Genomic DNA, 17,986 nt, shown 5'->3' with positions numbered 1-17,986 from the left:
ATCCTACCATCGTCTCCCCATCCTACCGTCCTCTCCTCCATCCTACCATCCTCTCCTCCATCCTACCATCCTCTCCTCCTCTTCTTCCCTCTCCTCCTTCCTACCATCCTCTCCCCCATCCTACCATCCTCTCCTCCATCCTACCATCCTCTCCCCCATCCTACCATCCTCTCCTCCTTCCTACCATCCTCTCCTCCTTCCTACCGTCCTCTCCTCCTTCCTACCATCGTCTCCTCCTTCCTACCTTCCTCTCCTCCTTCCTACCTTCCTCTCCTCCTTCCTACCATCATTCCCTCCTCTCCTCCGTCCTCTCCTCCTTCCCTCTCGTTTTCCACCTCTCCCCTCTAGTCGCCGTTGCTCTGAGGAACCAGAAGGTCACCATAAGCGGAGGTAACGGCCAAGTCACCGAGGTCACCGAGTCTGTCTCCATACCGGCGCTCAGTCACCTGACGCTGTGTTTCGAGCTGGAACGCAGCGCACAGAAGCAGGTACACCTGATACCAGGACAAAGGGGCGACACAAAGGGGGGGGGGGGGGGGAGCTGCTTGTTATTAAAGCACAGCCTCTGTACCTCATGACCTCTTGACCTCATGAACTCTGTACCTCATGACCTCTTGACCTCTGTACCGCATGACCTCTGTTCCTCATGAACTCTGTACCTCATGACCTCTGTACCTCTGTACCTCATGACCTCTGTACCTCATGACCTCTGTACCTCATGACCTCTGTACCTCATGACCTCTTGACGTCTGTACCTCATGACCTCTTGACGTCTGTACCTCTTGACCTCTGTACCTCATGACCTCTGTGCCTCTTGACCTCTTGACCTCTGCTCTTGACCTCTGTACCTCATGACCTCTGTACCTCATGACCTTTGTACCTCATGAACTCTTGACCTCTGTACCTCTTGACCTCATGACCTCTTGACCTCTCTGGCTTCCCGAGCAGAAGGAGTGGATCTTCACCTACACCGACAGCAGCAGCAACGTGGCCCTGAGTCTGGGCGCCGATCAGAGCGGCGTGCAGATGATAGTGGACGGAGTGGTCTGTCCCATCGACTCCATCCTGCCCGCCGCCGAGTTCACCTTCTCCAGGAAGGCCTTCTGCGTGCTCTGGACGTCGTCGAACGGCCGGGTGGGAGTCTACTACAACGGGAACTACTGGGCCAAAACGTGCTCCAGCTCCAGCGGACACAGCGTGCCGGGCGGGGGAAACTTTCGCTTAGGAGGTAAGACCCCGCCTCCACATGTCGTTTATTCCAGCCAGTCACGCCCATCCTGTTTCTATGACAACAGTCTTTTAAAAAACGGCCACTGCATGACCGACCCTGCTCCGTTACTCTTTACTGCACGGTTTATATTTGAGATCGTTTTTTTCCTTCACTCTGAGCGTCAAACGGAGGATGCTCGCCCGCCTACGCCGAGGACGTGTGAGCGCCGTTTATTTTTAACAGAGCGCCGTTTCCCGCCAGCACGCCACGGGATGAGTCGAGGAGTCTGCACAGAGTTCGATGGTTCTAACTGTCTTGTTTTGATCGCAGGTCAGCACAGCTTCAGTGGGAACATCTATAACCTCCGGCTGTGGGATCACGCCATGTCGGTGCAGCAGCTGAACGCGCTGACCTGCGACATCGTGGGAAATGTGGTCGACTGGGACAACAGCCACTGGACCATCCCGTCCACCCTCGCCCAGACAGACACCTCGCTCAGCTGCAGTGAGTACTGACACGCCCTCAGAGGTGGAACATCTTCATGAAACGTTTTGATCTCAGGGTGCCGGTGGTCCAGCGGTTAGTTCAAGCGCCCCGTGTACAGAGATCGTTCTGAAGAGTCACGCTGGAGGTCATGATGTAAAGGTCGAACACGGCGTGCTGCATGCTGCATAATGTTTCTGTGTTTTTGTTATCGGGGAGAAAATTAGAAGCAGACGTCAGCTCAGATTTAAACCACGGCCGGCGAGTTAATAGACTCCAGCAAGAAGTTTGGCTGCCGACCAATCAACTCTCTGATACTGCTCTGCCCTAGAAACCCATTATTGGCTAAAAACACACACACACACACACACACACACACACACACACACACACACACACACACACACATACAAATGGCTGCAAGCTCTTTACACACTTCAAAAAACTTAAACCGCGTTTACATAATCGACCATTTTCTCACCGTATGTGAGTCATAACCATGAAGAACAGTGTTACAACTGTGTGTGTGTGTGTGTGTGTGTGTGTGTGTGTGTGTGTGTGTCCACAGAGTAGTGTCCACAGAGTACTGCTGTACCTCATATACAAGCTGTAAATGAGTGTGTACCCACAGGAGGTTAGCCACAGAGGTTTGAGGGAAATTCCTGCCAACGCTTTAACCTTTGTGTGTGTGTGTGTGTGTGTGTGTGTGTGTGTGTGTGTGTGTGTGTGTGTGTGTGCGTGTGTGTGCGTGTGAGCATGCTTGTATGCCTTGGAGATCTATGGTGGTTTTCAAGGATTGCAGGATTCTGTACAAAGTTTCCTAACTCCTGCACACACACACACATACACACACACACACACACACACTCACACACTTTCATCAATTTCTCTGGGATCTGTCTAATTCCTGAACCTTCAAACCCCCTTTCCTTTGTGCACGTCCTCCCCCCCCCCGTGTTAAACCCATGACTGCCTCGATGACTGATGGTTTATGATCTGCCTGATTTTAATTAACTATAAATGACCTTTGACCTTGTTTTGTTGTTGTTGTTGACTAATTAACCATCCTCCTCCTTTACAGCTCGTAAATAACCGACTCATCGATGAACGCCTCTAAACTTAATCGATGCTTTTTAATGACCGATGTCTGTGCTTCTCTTCACAGTCTGCTACCCTCATTGCATTCACTTAACTACTGCTGCGCCAACTAGTGGTGAGTGCTGCTAACACCCTGCTAATGACCGTGTGTGTGTGTGTGTGTGTGTGTGTGTGTGTGTGTGTGTGTGTGTGTACCCGTCCTAACAGAGCTACCATGCATGAATGAGAATGTGCAGATCTATTTGTTTACAAAATGGAGATTTTTTCGCTGCATTTCTGCCCACAGGAACATTTTCCTGGAAACAACACTTCTCATGTTCTCTTGGTATCAGCTCGTCCGGCTAACTCGGACTTAGGTATTTCAAATCTCACTTTGGAAGCTACTCGACGTCTTCAGACTGGTTGTTCTCCGGTTCAGATGGTCACTCGTAGTACTCAAAAAGCAAAAATTGATAGAGTTTTACACGGCCCGTTTTGGACGCCCCTCAGTTTTCCAGATATGAGAGTAGTTATCAGGTCAACAGGTGTTGCAGCGATGGAAGCGGGCAAGAGAAGTGGTTCAGATAGAAGTGATTGTACCCGACCTAAAAAGCCTCTGCATGTTTCTAATAAGCTCCACGAGCAGAAACGTGCTCAAACTAGGATCAATATTGGAGATGCTTTTTGAAAAATGGAGAGAGGTTAGAACACAGAAAGGTTTACAGACCCATGCAGAGCTGGATAAACACTGAAGCTTCAGAGTCCACCACATGGTGACCTGTGTGAGCATGGACTCTAGAGAGGAGGGGGGGGGGGGACAGATCTCTATGATGTTTAGAATTTAGACTGCAGTACACATTTTAAACACTAGGGGTCAGAGTTACAGACTGCTCGTTTAATAATCTCAGTGTTCGGACGTCAGGTGATAGTTCCTCTCATAAACGTCGACTCCATGTTCTAATAAACTGTTTTCACTGTTGACTCAAATGTGGCTCCTCAGGCATTCACAGCTGCTCTGATGTTTTTTATAATCAGTGATAAATAAAGATGAGCAGAACTTAATTGATCCCTAACGGGGAAACTGGGTCATTACAGCAGCAGGGAACACACAGAGGATTCATTTAAAAAACAGAAGCTGACAAATTGGATCTGCATTAACAGACACATCAGACTGCTTAAGTGTTTAAAAAAAACGTGTTTGAAGATTAAAAATGGAGAGAGTCGATGTTATTCGTTCTTTTAAAAAGAGACATATAAGCTATTTAAGTTCAGATACTTTTACTAAAAAAACAAACAGATTTACAGGATGGTTTTCCTATGTTACCACTGTACTTTATGCACTTTATGTCATTGGTTTATATGTTTAAAAAAGATCGCTAATGCTAGCGCGGGATGCTAACGCTAATGGCTAATCTACAGTATTAGTCTGGTTAGTAATATGATGTGCAACTGTATGCTAGAAGCTAGCTAATGCTAATCGCTAAGCTAATGTATCATTCAGACAGTGTTGTGAAACCTTAAAGGAGCACTTCACCTGTTTTGTTGACATTAAAACATTTTAGTGTAATTAGCCACTTTAAAGGTTTTAAGGTACAATTAAAATGTGGTTTAACTGATTTTGGTTGTTAAAATGCACTAGTTAAGTGTAATAGTAGTTATAATTTAATTCATTTTCATGTTTTAAAATGCAATATATTAAAATCTTTATTTAAAAGAGTTTAAAGAAGGGAAATATGAAGAGTAAATAGTTTAAAAGAGGTAAATAATTCATTTATTTGCTAAAATACCATGACATATGGTGATTCATTGCAAGTCAGTATATTTTTTGTTGTTAAAAGGTAATTGTTGTCATACATAGCAATTAATCTTATTGTATTTAAAGGTATTTCCTTGGATTTTGGTTATACATTGAAAAATACCGCTGTTGATTTGAAATCCGGAGTCCGCCCAGTCTGAGACCGAGACAAGACCGAGTAAAAATGCTTTAGATTCCGAGACGAGACCTTCAAAAAGTGTTCTGGAGACTTTTTATTCACTGCAGGATTTAAAGATTGAACGATTTCCCAAAAGTGACGACCCGATAAGCAAAACAACCAGCGTAGGTCGTAGCCATCCTATTTCTGACGGAGAGGTCGAAAGGTTAAATCGGTCTAAACAAATGAATGAACCGTTCACATCCTTCATGAATTTTATGAATACATTTTCCGTCCATCAGAGGAAATTGAAGCTCTGCACCGAATGTTTCCTCGGAGCGTCCAAGAACATTTCACACTTTGTTTTTCTCTCCCCGCAGAGTCGTCTTGTTTACCTCCAGAATGTTGTTTTGTCTTTACGAGGGAGCCATCGGAGGCCGGTTTTATGTTCCTCTGCGGTCGGTAATGAGGCTGCTGCTGATGGAGCAGAGAGAGAGAGAGAGAGAGCGAGCGCTGTCGCCGAGCGCCTGCAGAGCGCCGTGTGTGTGTCCAGGCTTCATTAAAACTGTGTTTAACTTCTTAACATGTGCACACGTAACGTCGTCTTTCATCTCTTATGGACGCCAGAGCGGAAACATGAAGCACTCACCCGGTGTGTGATGGTGCCTGACGGTCTGTCTCTGTGAGGGGCTGCATCCACAGACAGCGTTCCTTTTATGCAGGCGGCGCCTGTTTTTAAGATAAAATCTGGCTAGTTCAGCGGTAGAGTTCTCCTGTGATCTTGTAGTTCTCCTGTGATCTTGTAGTTCTCCTGTGATCTTGTAGTTCTCCTGTGATCTTGTATTCCCTTTGATCTTGTAGTTCTCCTGTGATCTTGTAGTTCTTCTGTGATCTTGTAGTTCTCTTGTGATCTTGTAGTTCTCTCCTGTGATCTTGTAGTTCTCATGTGATCTTGTAGTTCTCCTGTGATCTTGTATTCCCTTTGATCTTGTAGTTCTCCTGTGATCTTGTAGTTCTTCTGTGATCTTGTAGTTCTCTTGTGATCTTGTAGTTCTCCTGTGATCTTGTAGTTCTCCTGTGAACTACAAGAGTTCTTCTGTGATCTTGTAGTTCTCTTGTGATCTTGTAGTTCTCCTGTGATCTTGTAGTTCTCCTGTGAACTACAAGAGTTCTCCTGTGATCTTGTAGTTCTCCTGTGAACTACAAGAGTTCTCCTGTGATCTTGTAGTTCTCTTGTGATCTTGTAGTTCTCCTGTGATCTTGTAGTTCTCTTGTGATCTTGTAGTTCTCCTGTGATCTTGTAGTTCTCTTGTGATCTTGTAGTTCTCCTGTGATCTTGTAGAATCTCTTGTGATCTTGTAGTTCTCTCCTGTGATCTTGTAGTTCTCTCCTGTGATCTTGTAGTTTTCTTGTGATCTTTTAGTTCTCTTGTGATCTGGTAGTTCTCCTGTGATCTTGTAGTTCTTCTGTGATCTTGTAGTTCTCCTGTGATCTTGTAGTTCTCTTGTGATCTTGTAGTTCTCCTGTGATCTTTTAGTTCTCTTGTGATCTTGTAGTTCTCCTGTGATCTTGTAGTTGTCCTCTGATCTTGTAGTTCTCCTGTGATCTTGTAGTTCTCTTGTGATCTTGTAGTTCTCTCCTGTGATCTTGTAGTTCTCTTGTGATCTTGTAGTTCTCATGTGATCTTGTAGTTCTCCTGTGATCTTGTAGTTCTCTCCTGTGATCTTGTAGTTCTCTTGTGATCTTGTAGTTCTCCTGTGATCTTGTAGTTCTCCTGTGATCTTGTAGTTTTCTTGTGATCTTGTAGTTCTCCTGTGATCTTGTAGTTTTCTTGTGCTCTTGTAGTTCTCTTGTGATCTTGTAGTTCTCCTGTGATCTTGTAGTTCTCTTGTGATCTTGTAGTTCTCCTCTGATCTTGTTGTTCTCTTGTGATCTTGTAGTTCTCCTGTGATCTTGTAGTTCTCCTGTGATCTTTTAGTTCTCTTGTGATCTTTTAGTTCTCCTGAGATCTTGTAGTTCTCTTGTGATCTTGTAGTTCTCCTCTGATGTTGTAGTTCTCCTGTGATCTTGTAGTTCTCTTGTGATCTTGTAGTTCTCCTGTGATCTTGTAGTTCTCTCCTGTGATCTTGTAGTTCTCCTGTGATCTTGTAGATCTCTTGTGATCTTGTAGTTCTCTTGTGATCTTGTATTTCTCATGTGATCTTGTAGTTCTCTCGTGATCTTGTAGTTCTCTTGTGATCTTGTAGTTCTCCTGTGATCTTGTAGTTCTCTCGTGATCTTGTAGTTCTCCTGTGATCTTGTAGTTCTCTCGTGATCTTGTAGTTCTCCTGTGATCTTGTAGTTCTCCTGTGATCTTGTAGTTCTCTCGTGATCTTGTAGTTCTCCTGTGATCTTGTAGTTCTCTCGTGATCTTGTAGTTCTCCTGTGATCTTGTAGTTCTCCTGTGATCTTGTAGTTCTCCTGTGATCTTGTAGTTCTCTTGTGATCTTGTAGTTCTCTTGTGATCTTGTAGTTCTCCTGTGATCTTGTAGTTCTCTCGTGATCTTGTAGTTCTCCTGTGATCTTGTAGTTCTCTCGTGATCTTGTAGTTCTCTCGTGATCTTGTAGTTCTCCTGTGATCTTGTAGTTCTCCTGTGATCTTGTAGTTCTCCTGTGATCTTGTAGTTCTCTTGTGATCTTGTAGTTCTCCTGTGATCTTGTAGTTCTCCTGTGATCTTGTAGTTCTCCAGTGGGGCCGGACGCACACCGTCCGACAGAGCAGAAACTGGCCATTTGGTATGTTTAAATCGGGTGTTAGAACAAAATATTTTCCTAAACAGGCGCTGAGTGTTTTCAGGAACAGCGGATGGAAAAGCTTCATGAAGTGCGTATTTGTTCAAAAAAGCCAAAACAGCCAAACTTAGTTAATAAGAAAGCTGCAGAATGTAACTTTCTGTGAAGCTTCATGAACACGGAGTGTGGGCCAAGCTGCCTCTCACTGTTATAATCCTCCGCCTGCTGTCAGCGTGTCCACACACTGATAGAGACACACCAACACATGCTGCCCGGATTAGAAGGTTTTTATTGTGATGCCCAAACTTCATTTTGTGCTCTGACACTTCCTCTTGTATTAACTGTAAATGTAACATTTTTGGGCGGTTAAAAGATGGAACCGTGTGCATGCTCTCCTGCAGATAATACCCACACTGTGACAGTAATTACAGTGAATCGTACGCTGCCACCTGCTGCTGAACGATTAGATTAATTAAAGCTCGTTATTAGAGATGGTGCTCTGTATCCGCCTCCATGCTGGTCCACACTTTGTCCTGTCAGAGGGCTCTGTGGCATGCTGTAGAGGGGTTGATAGCGGTGGTAGGAAGGGACAGAGAGAGAAGGGAGTGAAGGAAGGAAGGATAGAAGGAGAGGAAGAGAGGAGAGGATGAAGAAGACACTGCCATGTAAAGATTTAAAACATAAAGGTAACTGTATTGTTAGGGAACAACGCGTTTCACCTCCTTCACCATTAGGAGCTGCAACCCGTCTGTTCCTGCAGGGGGCGCTGGTGTCCCCCCCTTGGACAGGCTTAGTTAGCATGCAGCATTCTAGGTGCCTTGTAGCTTTAGCCAGAGTAAGTTAGCTGGTGTAACCCGCCTCAGCTCCAGTTCTTAGCCTGTCGTTATGGTGACATTACTCAGGCTTCGTCCAGTAGTATTCACAGTCTTTGGTAGTTTCCTAACGCACAAGTTGTTGTGACAATGATATTTGTGCAAATGCGATGTTTTGTTTTGTTTCATGGTCGGGCGAGGATCATAGTTTATTAGGTAAAAAGCTGAAGTTTTTGGGAGCTTGCTTGGCATGTGGATTTTTTTTATTCCCTGCAATAAAACATGCCCGTCGAGGTGAAATACCAACGTTTAGAGTCCCACACATGGTCTCTCAGTTACGTCACCGGTTTCTTACAGTAACACTTAATGCATGCCAGACGCCGAGGAGAGAGAGGTAAGGGTGTCAGAAGGTGACGCAACAAGTTGGTGAGGAGAGAGAGGCTGAGAAGAGAGGTAGAAAGAAAGAAGGACAAAGGACAAGAGATGGTGGGGGGTTGGATTATGACGGGGCAGAATCCTCAGCTCTTCTCGCCTCTTTTGATCCGCACGCCGTCCACGATTACTGAATTCCTGCTTTTTCACTCAGCGATGATTTGCTGACATTCTCTCAAACACATTCCTTCTGTTACAGTGTGTGTGTGTGTGTGTGTGTGTGTGTGTGTGCATGAACAAAGTATCTGCTTTCACTGCCCTGCCTGTTCTCCCACTCTCTCTCTGAAGGCCTGTGAATATTCAGTTTGTGTGGGCCGGAGACCGGGCGCACGATTACATTTTTAAATGGACAGAGAAGTTCGAGGAGCGCTCGATTTTTTGGCCGCTGTAGGCGCACAGTCGGTCAGACAGACTGTCCCTGAAATAAAAACATCAGGAATCTGATCCCAGCAAGAAGCCAGTCTTGGGTCCCACCACAACCCACAGAGTGTTATTGATTGAGAAAATACAAAGTGTGAGAAAGTTTTTCCTGCATACAAAATGTTCCTCCAGAAAACATTTCAACAAATAGTTTTTTTTATATTCCTACACTGAAAAGAGGATGGACCCAACTTTTATCCAATGCATGCTGGGATACTTTCCAGCCCCTGCAGGCCCTGATTGACCCAGAATGAATGAACTGGTTTTAACAAAGTGTCCCAACATTATATAAATCTAATCACCTGACCACAATATTTATTTCCATTTGTAAAAGTGTGCAACTTCATTACCCACTGAACTTATTTTTAATTGTACGGAAACTCAAAGAGGACATGGGCAAGAAGATGTTAAAAAAATCCAGTTTCAGGTGTTCATGGACAACTATCTAGTGTGCACCAGAAACCAGTCCATTTAGGATCCCTGAACACCTGCATTAGATTCATATCAGTGAATTTAAACAAATACAAAAACCTTCTCACTCACATTTCCCTCCGTTTAACCATCATTTTTAATTCATTAACATTTTTGTTTTAATCTTTCCTCCCCTCCCCCAAAGGTGTCTCCCCACCCAGCGACACACCCCTCACTACCAGCTGTGACTCCCCGGGACTGGGCTGCCCAGGTAGGACAAACCAACACACCTGCATGATAAACACCGTCTCTACCTGGTTGTGGAGATAACTTTCATTTTTCAGATGCAGCTTAGATTTGATTGGCAGATAAAGAGGCATTAGCTTATCCTAACACAGTGTACATCTTTATGTTTGATGGTTTATTAAATGGTGTTGTAACAGATGTGTGTTGAGTTTCAGCTCTGGGGCGGTTTACATGATCCAGAACAAACACTTTCTACCTTTTAACTCTGATCAATTAATCCATCCTGATCCAATCAAACCTGTTCAAAAGTCTGATGAGGAGTGACAGAAAACAGGATATCGGAACTGACTGCAGGTTTTGCTCATAGAGTGAAATTCTTGGTTTCATATCAGGGAATTATGGTGTGATTTTGCAGAACAAGCTGTTTATCGCCCTCTGCAGATTTATCCTGAAATTACTCCCCTTCAAGACTTAATATAATGTAAACAGGTGAGTTGTATAAACATTCAGCCCGTACAGTTGAAGAGAGAAATGAGCTGTAGAGACCCAAACTGTTTTTATACCAGGATGTAAACATGTTTATTTTAACATAGAGCTCTATGAGGACTGACTCACTGCAGGAGATAGACTCTAGTGGACACTGGAGGAACTGCAGCTGTAAAGTTAGACATTTTAACATGGAGCTCTATGAGGACTGACTCACTGCAGGAGACAGACTCTAGTGGACACTGGAGGAACTGCAGCTGTAAAGTTAGACATTTTAACATGGGGCTCTATGAGGACTGACTCACTGCAGGAGACAGACTCTAGTGGACACTGGAGGAACTGCAGCTGTAAAGTTAGACATTTTAACATAGAGCTCTATGAGGACTGACTCACTGCAGGAGACAGACTCTAGTGGACACTGGAGGAACTGCAGCTGTAAAGTTAGACATTTTAACATAGAGCTCTATGGGGACTGACTCACTGCAGGAGACAGACTCTAGTGGACACTAGTGGCTAAACTTTACTGATCAGTTTGTGTTTATAATGGTTTCTGCTATAAGAAAATAGATGAGCACAGTATGAGCACTTTCTAATGACTGGAAATGGATCTCCACTTTTAATGTATAAGAGCCTAGTTTCTGGTGAAGCAGAGGTGATGTAGCACTCTGGCTCCTTTGAGCAAAATCCAGCTTGTTTGATGTTTGAACCACGCTATTAAACTGTTACTGATCAAATAAATCCAACAAGATGTCTAGACATCTTTTGATCTGCGAATTAACACCGACTGGGAATCGTGGATTGGCAGAAACTCTTTATCTGACAGTTTCTCCTCTTACCATCCATCTGCCATCTGTACTGCATACTGTCAAACGTTTCTTGAGCGTGTTATTTATTCCAAAAACTTGAGTTCAGAGAATCGCTTACACAGCGAGACCTATTTGTCTTCCATGATACAGCTGCACTAGTGTTTCATGAACATCGAGGCCTTGTTGAATGTAACACACATTTTGAATAAGCTATTATTCAAATAATCTTCTGTTACTACACGGTCACATACAGCTGTCAAATGTTATTGTTAAATCACTCTCAAAGACTGGATCCACTAGCCCAGGTACCTTGGATCAACCCAGTTTGGATTCCACTCTCCACCTTGGCTGCTCCATTTACTGCTTGTTCAGCTTCACAGGGCAGTGTTTTTTGATGTCAGTATTTGATCCTTATATGGCCTTGATAAGGAAGTCCCAATAAAAATGATTGCCAATCTATTGAACAGCTGGGGATTTCTTGCATATGCAAAATAGTTTACTATGAATTCAGTACGTGCATAATTTGAAGTCATACTTTTAACAAATAGTTTGAAAGTATGCGGTTTTGGATACGGAGAACAATATTAACCTCTTCAGGGTGTGGTCCGATTCAAGGCTTGTCGGATCAAATTATTGATTCAAATAATTCCTCAAGTGTTACTACAAACAGCAGGTCCAAACTTCCAAACTCCATGTGATCTGCAGAGTCCCTCTGCACCTTTAAGAAAAAGCTAAAGACCCAGCTCTTTCATGAATACCTACTAACTTAATGATGATGGTCTCCATATTATTGATGATGATGATGGTAATGACGATGGTTTTTGTTTGATAACGACGACTTATAAGATGGTTTCTATACTGATTAGAGCTCTCAAGAACTGCCCTCAATGTTGTGCTTTGCCTCTGGTCACTTCCTGTCAGCACCTGTGTGTCCAATCAGACTCAAAGCTGATCGTTTGCTCTTACTGACATTGTTCCCTTTTTTCTAGATCCTTGCTTGTGTTGTTCTTACTCTCTGATGTACGTCGCTTTGGAGAAAAGTCAATTGTAGAATTGTAGGTGGTCTGGTTGAATCAACTCGTGTGTGCGTTCGGTGGATTATGATGTTAAAAATCGTTTGAAACTGCCCTCATGTCTGTTGTCTCCCATGTTATTAAATCAGTAAAGATTTTAAAATCATCTAGTGTGAGGCCAGCCTTAAGTTATCCTTTGATAATGAAGCAGAAGATTCAGTGAAGATGACACATCTCTCACTATCTCTGGAGGTTTTATTGACTGGATTAATCATAAACCGAGTGTTATTTGTATCCAAGTGTCGAGTCATGTTTAACAGGATTTCTATCCACAGCGACCATTAGAAGTTGGAAACTAATTTTTCCAATTATTCCAACACCACATGAATGTTGGGCCGCTCTCCAGTTGGTGCTGGTAAACCGTTGCAGAGAGAGTACACAAACACTTCCAAAAAAGTCTTCATTCCGATTTTTACGAGTCTATTGAAAATGTTCTTAAAACATGGCACAGAAATGCAAAAAAAGGTAGGTTTATTGGAGCTCTTTTGTTTTTTACCCAGAGCAAGAGTCCAGAGAGTTTGTGTCCGGCGGCCCGTTTGATTTATGATTCTGGGCTCGGTAAGGTAATGTAGTTGGCTTGAGGGAGAAAGTCAAACAAGGACGAGAATCTCAATCAAGTTTGTCGAAGTTATTGAAAGAAAACCAGATGTTGAAAGGCAGTGTTCTGACTTGACCCCTAGAAAGGTTGTTATTGAATAAGCACATACCCTCAGAATACTCTCGCTCACCAAACAAAGTGTCAAAAAAATCCCCTCTGGTACGCTCTGTTTATGATATTTCCCTCAAATGACCGTGAGAGGAAGATATGTGAAGAAACCCCTCCAGAGTGTCGTTCAGCTGCACAAATCCTAACCTAAAGAAAATCTGACTGTAGCCAATCTCCATGGCTCCAGGAGGTCATGTGATTTGGATCGAACTTGTTGCAGTTTGTCGGAACAGTAGCCGGGGGACCAGCAGACAACGTGACCTTGCCCCGCTCCCAAAATGTCAGTTCTCACACTATCCTGTACTACGGAGGCCACAGAGGGACATTTTTCTAAAGGTCAGTTTCTCCGGGGATGCTGCTGTGAGAGAAAAGGAGTCGAGCCAATTACGCTCCAGTTTATGTTCCAGAATATAAATGACTACGGCAGCCCCGGGCAGGTCAACAAGCCATGAAGAGAGCACTCAAAGGATTAAATGTTGAGTCCTTAAACCAGATCGGTCACGTCCAGAGTCCCTGGAGCTGCGGGGGAAGTCCGTGTCCTGGTTTTTTTTTTAATTGCCTGGTTGTTGTTTTTTTCACCTTTGGGTCACCAGGAGAAATGAGTCCCTGAGGTGAAGGTGTGCCTCAGCAAACAAAGCCTCCATCGAGGTGGAAATATTCAGGAACAAGCGATCGCCTCTTCAAAGAGAGTGGTTAAGTAATCAAACAAAACCACCAAATCATAGGAGAGATGGTTCTGATTGAATTTTTAAATAACGGTATATCCATACCTTTGGGAAAACAACATCCCGTCATATTCTTCTGCTTCTGGCTTGTACTTCAACAAGTCATTTATCATCTCAGTCGTATCATTATCAGTCGTTTCCTTGGCAGCCATATCTATACCTAAGACAGTCATGGAGCAAAAAAATATTTATTGTCGTCCAACATGCAAAAAAATCCAACAAATCCTGAGTTCTTCTCCAGAAAAAGAGCAGATCGTATCGGCCCCAAACCCCTTTTGTTTATTTGTGACAGCGACCCTCAAATGGTTTATGAGTGGAGAGACATTTCGCCCACTAACTCGTCCATTAACAATTATGTAAATGGAAAATGGTTTGTGGTTAGACTCCTGAAATAAGGTCTGTGGTTAACACAAGCTGAAGAGATGTTGGTGTTTTGTTAGACCACATAAACTACGTTAGGTAATACCTCCACTTGTGAAGTTTGAAGTTTTTACTCGTCTTTAAAAAGGCGGTTGCTAACAAGCGGCTAAATGTGACTACAGCGGTCGTCGGGGACATTAAACGTCATCACGCCGGACACAGAGGGCGGGAACTCTCTCACTAGTCGGAGATGTCTCCTGTAGGTTTAATCTTTAGGTTAAGGTGAATATTATGTTAGTAAACTATTTATTAAGCTACGTGGATTAGTTTATCGGAGATCGTCTGAAGCGTAACGCTAGTGACGTCACAATCATCCAACCGTGGTGTAGTTAGCTTGTAGCATAACGTTAGCTTTTTACTTCTGTCGGCCGCATTAACGCTTCAAACATCATAAAAATGGCGTTCATCTGTGAAGATTATCCTGCTGAACAAAACGCCTACGCTTCAGAAACGTGTGTAACACAGAGATTATTTTCTGCAATGATCCAAAATCCAATGAAAACATCCCAGAGGAGGATTCTCGTTAGACCCCATGGCGATGCTACTTCCGGGTTGGACTACAAAAATACATCATATGGTTTGTTCTCTATTGGTTATGGATTACAGCTCTTCTCTCACAGTCAGTGTCATCATAAATGTTGTCCTATGGTTGTGCTTTGAGGGATACTCTCCGACCAGCATTGCCCTCAGAAATGGCCCCCATGTAAAGTCGTTGTATGAATGTTTGCCGCCTCTGATGTAAGAGTTCATTTTCCTATTTGTTGTTGATCGTCTTCCCTTCCATTGGCATTTTTATTTGGCTAAAAATGTTTTTGATTATTTTGTTTGGATCCCCAAGTCCTGCATTCTTTGTTAATGAGGAGGTAGGCCGACTGGAAAACAATGCAGCTTCACAACCATTCATCATCCTCTGCATCTTTTCTCTCTCCCTCCCTCCCCTTCATCCCAAACCACTTGTCACTACCGCCAGCTTCCTCTCCCGCCACTTCATCCACTGACTCCACTAACACCATCCATGCTACTAATGCCAACAGCGACGGTAAGCAACCCTCATCTCGCTCGTACTCCTTTTCATGCATCCTTTTGACTCCCTTGTCTTTCTTTTTCATCGTGTCGTTAGGCAGACCTCTTCTCGAGGAAGTCATTTACAGTTCATTAGCAAAAAAACATAATCTTTGATGGAAGTAAATACTAATGCCATGAAGTTATTCAATGTTTGACCTTTCAAGGATCCATGAAAAATAGCTTGGAGCTATTTTATTTCATGCACCTCTGAAGATTCAAACACTCTATAATTGATTTGTTCACTCTATTATTCATTATCTACTCGCGGAGGACTCAGCTAATTCTGCTCTGATGAACTGATGGATATGAACGAGTTCCTCTCAGGAGGAATAAGACTGGTTAAATATTATCTTCCAGTGCATTAGAAAATGAGCTCCCCAAACTTTTCATTAGTTCATTAACCTTTCGGTCGTTCTTGTCCTTCTGAGGAGTTGTAATGGCAAATGAATGTTCCCGGGATTTTATTAAACTCAGCGTTTGTTCTTTTAATTAGGGTAATAAGGATTTCTTTCTTTTCCTCCAACAGTTCACAGTTGAATATTAAACATGTACCTCAAATGACATTTGGTGTTTTTGGACCGCAGGAACTTTTCCATAGTTCTTAGAACTGTTGAAAGCCGTCCCCCTTTTTTATTGATTCCACACCGATGGAACTATAAACTATCTGAGTTCCTTGAACCCCGTTTACGGGAACCTTTCAAGCTACTGATTGAGAGTAGGTACTCTCCAATGGGCATTGTGGTGCAAATGCAGACAGAAAAAAGTCCCCATGGTGATCCCCAGAACTGTTTGGTCTGAAAACACCTATGGACGCAACCTTTTGCTTTCCCCACAGTCGTCTTATCCATGAGAGTGTAAACAGTTTCTAAGTGTTTCAGGACGGTGTGGATGTACTGGATTTTCACTGAGCAGCATTCAAACCATTTTATTTACCATGTTTGCTCCCTTTTTCGTTCTGCTATATCCTATAATTTGTCATCTCCAGTTCTTCCTCCCATCACTCCATCTTCATCCACCATCCCTACCACTAGCATGCCACTAACCCCAACCATGAGTCCCACCACCGCCACCAGCAGCAGCAGCAGCACAGCCAGCTCCTTCTCTTCCTCCTCTGGTAAGGCTTCATCTGCTTTGCTGCTTTGTGGTTTGCCAAGAGCATCTTGAGACTAACCATGCACATTAAAAAAAGTAATAATTGAATGTTATCCCACATTTTTTTTAACATATTCAGGGTGGGGAAGCCTTCAAAAAATGTCTAAGGAACATGAACAATAGGGTTACTATAGGCCTACAGATTTTTAAGTCCTTTGGAGAATATATTACCCACTCCTCTGAAAGATTTATGACAGGATATATGACATCCCATTAGTGCTTGGTTGGGCTGCCTCAATATAGTTGACCAAACATTTGTCTAAGATGATGTTAAGTCCACGTATTTGCATTTTTTAGAAAGTCGCAGGTCATGCAATACCTAAAACTCTTTTTTCAAAAGTTCCTGTTAAAACAATCATTGCTACTCTCAATCTTTCCCTTTAAATGTGGATGTGGCCGTGTGGGTAATGTAAGTATGGCGTAGTCTGGCCTGTTTATCAAAATGGAAATGGGTTTCAAGTACAGCAGGGATGTAAATAGTCACTTTTTTATGTTTACTACACTCTTTCAATACAGAATCATTTGTATTTAAAGCTATCTTGATGTTCAACACCCTTCACAAATTAGCTAGTTAGCTAATTAGCAGCTACAAGCAACGTTTATGCTAACTGAATAAGCCTTAAGAAAGTGAGGATTCCCAGCTATACTTTAGATAAAAGAAGCTGAATACTTATTCAAAGATCATTTCTGCTTTGCTCTTAGGGTTGTCTTTAAAAGCCAGTTAGGATTTATAGCCAAAAAAACAATTAATACAGCTTTAACAGAATTATTAAATCAGTGCCGGCTGGCGTAGTTTCTCACAGATGGACCGGGATGTAATGTTTCAGTTTGTTAGCTTAAAGCTAACACATAATGGAATTTGCCATTCACAAGATATCAGATTTAGCTTTGTGATCGTGGTAATTTTAACTGAAGATCGTTTCTTAAATAAATAGATACTAAATTAGTTTATTAGCATCTCGACAGTCTGTAAAGCTACAGGAGTGGCATTGTGTCAATAAGGAAGTGAATAAAAGATGATGCTACAGTGCTTAGGCTCTCTTGAAACTTTTCTCTCTTGAAAGGTTTTCTTGAAACTGCTAGGTTCATATGCTACTCTGGGTTCCAACAAGATGTAAAACCGTCTGCTGTAAGTTAAATGAAGAATACTTTTTGTCAACTTAATTGTGTTAGAAATGGAGGGCTTAGCCATGCTAGCTCCTTCATACCAGTCGTCCCTGTAGAACAAGTTTATGTATACCATTCTATCTCAGCCCTTCCTAATGTAAAAATGATCATAACTACTTGACCAGAAGAGTCTTTGTTTGGGGCAGCATCAGTCCTTGTTCTTAGCCTGAAATAAACAGATTTAGCTTCTCATTGACTGTCAGATTAAGTCTGATATTAAGCAATACAGACAGCAATACTTCAATCAAAATTGACCAGAGATGCTTTTGGGAAACCACCTTGGAACCAAATGTCAAAAAGGCTTCCATTGATCAACTTGTGTTTTTGCTCTGAATCAAGAAAGACTTTGGTTTGGAGATTGGTTCTGAAACCAAACAGGCTAGGAGCTTGTCCCATTACTACCGTTAATGGTTTTATGATTTATGTTAATGACTCATTGTGCTGATCAGTTATGCCTGCCACTACCATCACCATCACCACCAGTGCTGCTACGCCTTCATCCTCTGCCACTAACGTTGCTTCAGCCAGCAGTACACCACATGGTAAGGTAGCTAACAGAATATTAACTCTAGCTAACTCTGTAAGTCAAGGTTCTGACTTACGGCTTTGA

General features: G+C 42.9%; 1 protein-coding gene across 1 annotated transcript in view; it reads left to right on the top strand.

Annotated features, from left to right (window-relative positions):
* The window catches only part of LOC132985373 (adhesion G-protein coupled receptor G6-like), a 72,147-nt gene that overhangs the window by 18,052 nt on the left and 36,109 nt on the right, over positions 1-17,986 (top strand). Inside the window, exons 3-10 of the mRNA XM_061052724.1 lie at positions 349-488; positions 949-1,228; positions 1,541-1,714; positions 2,859-2,906; positions 9,736-9,801; positions 14,963-15,031; positions 16,043-16,171; positions 17,826-17,918. Of these exons, the coding sequence (XP_060908707.1) occupies positions 349-488; positions 949-1,228; positions 1,541-1,714; positions 2,859-2,906; positions 9,736-9,801; positions 14,963-15,031; positions 16,043-16,171; positions 17,826-17,918 (999 nt within the window). The remainder of the gene's footprint in view (positions 1-348; positions 489-948; positions 1,229-1,540; positions 1,715-2,858; positions 2,907-9,735; positions 9,802-14,962; positions 15,032-16,042; positions 16,172-17,825; positions 17,919-17,986) is intronic.

This window comes from Labrus mixtus, chromosome 12 (genome assembly GCF_963584025.1).
Source record: "Labrus mixtus chromosome 12, fLabMix1.1, whole genome shotgun sequence".
Taxonomy (NCBI): Eukaryota; Metazoa; Chordata; class Actinopteri; order Labriformes; family Labridae; genus Labrus; species Labrus mixtus.
This window is presented reverse-complemented; position numbering and strand designations above follow the sequence as displayed.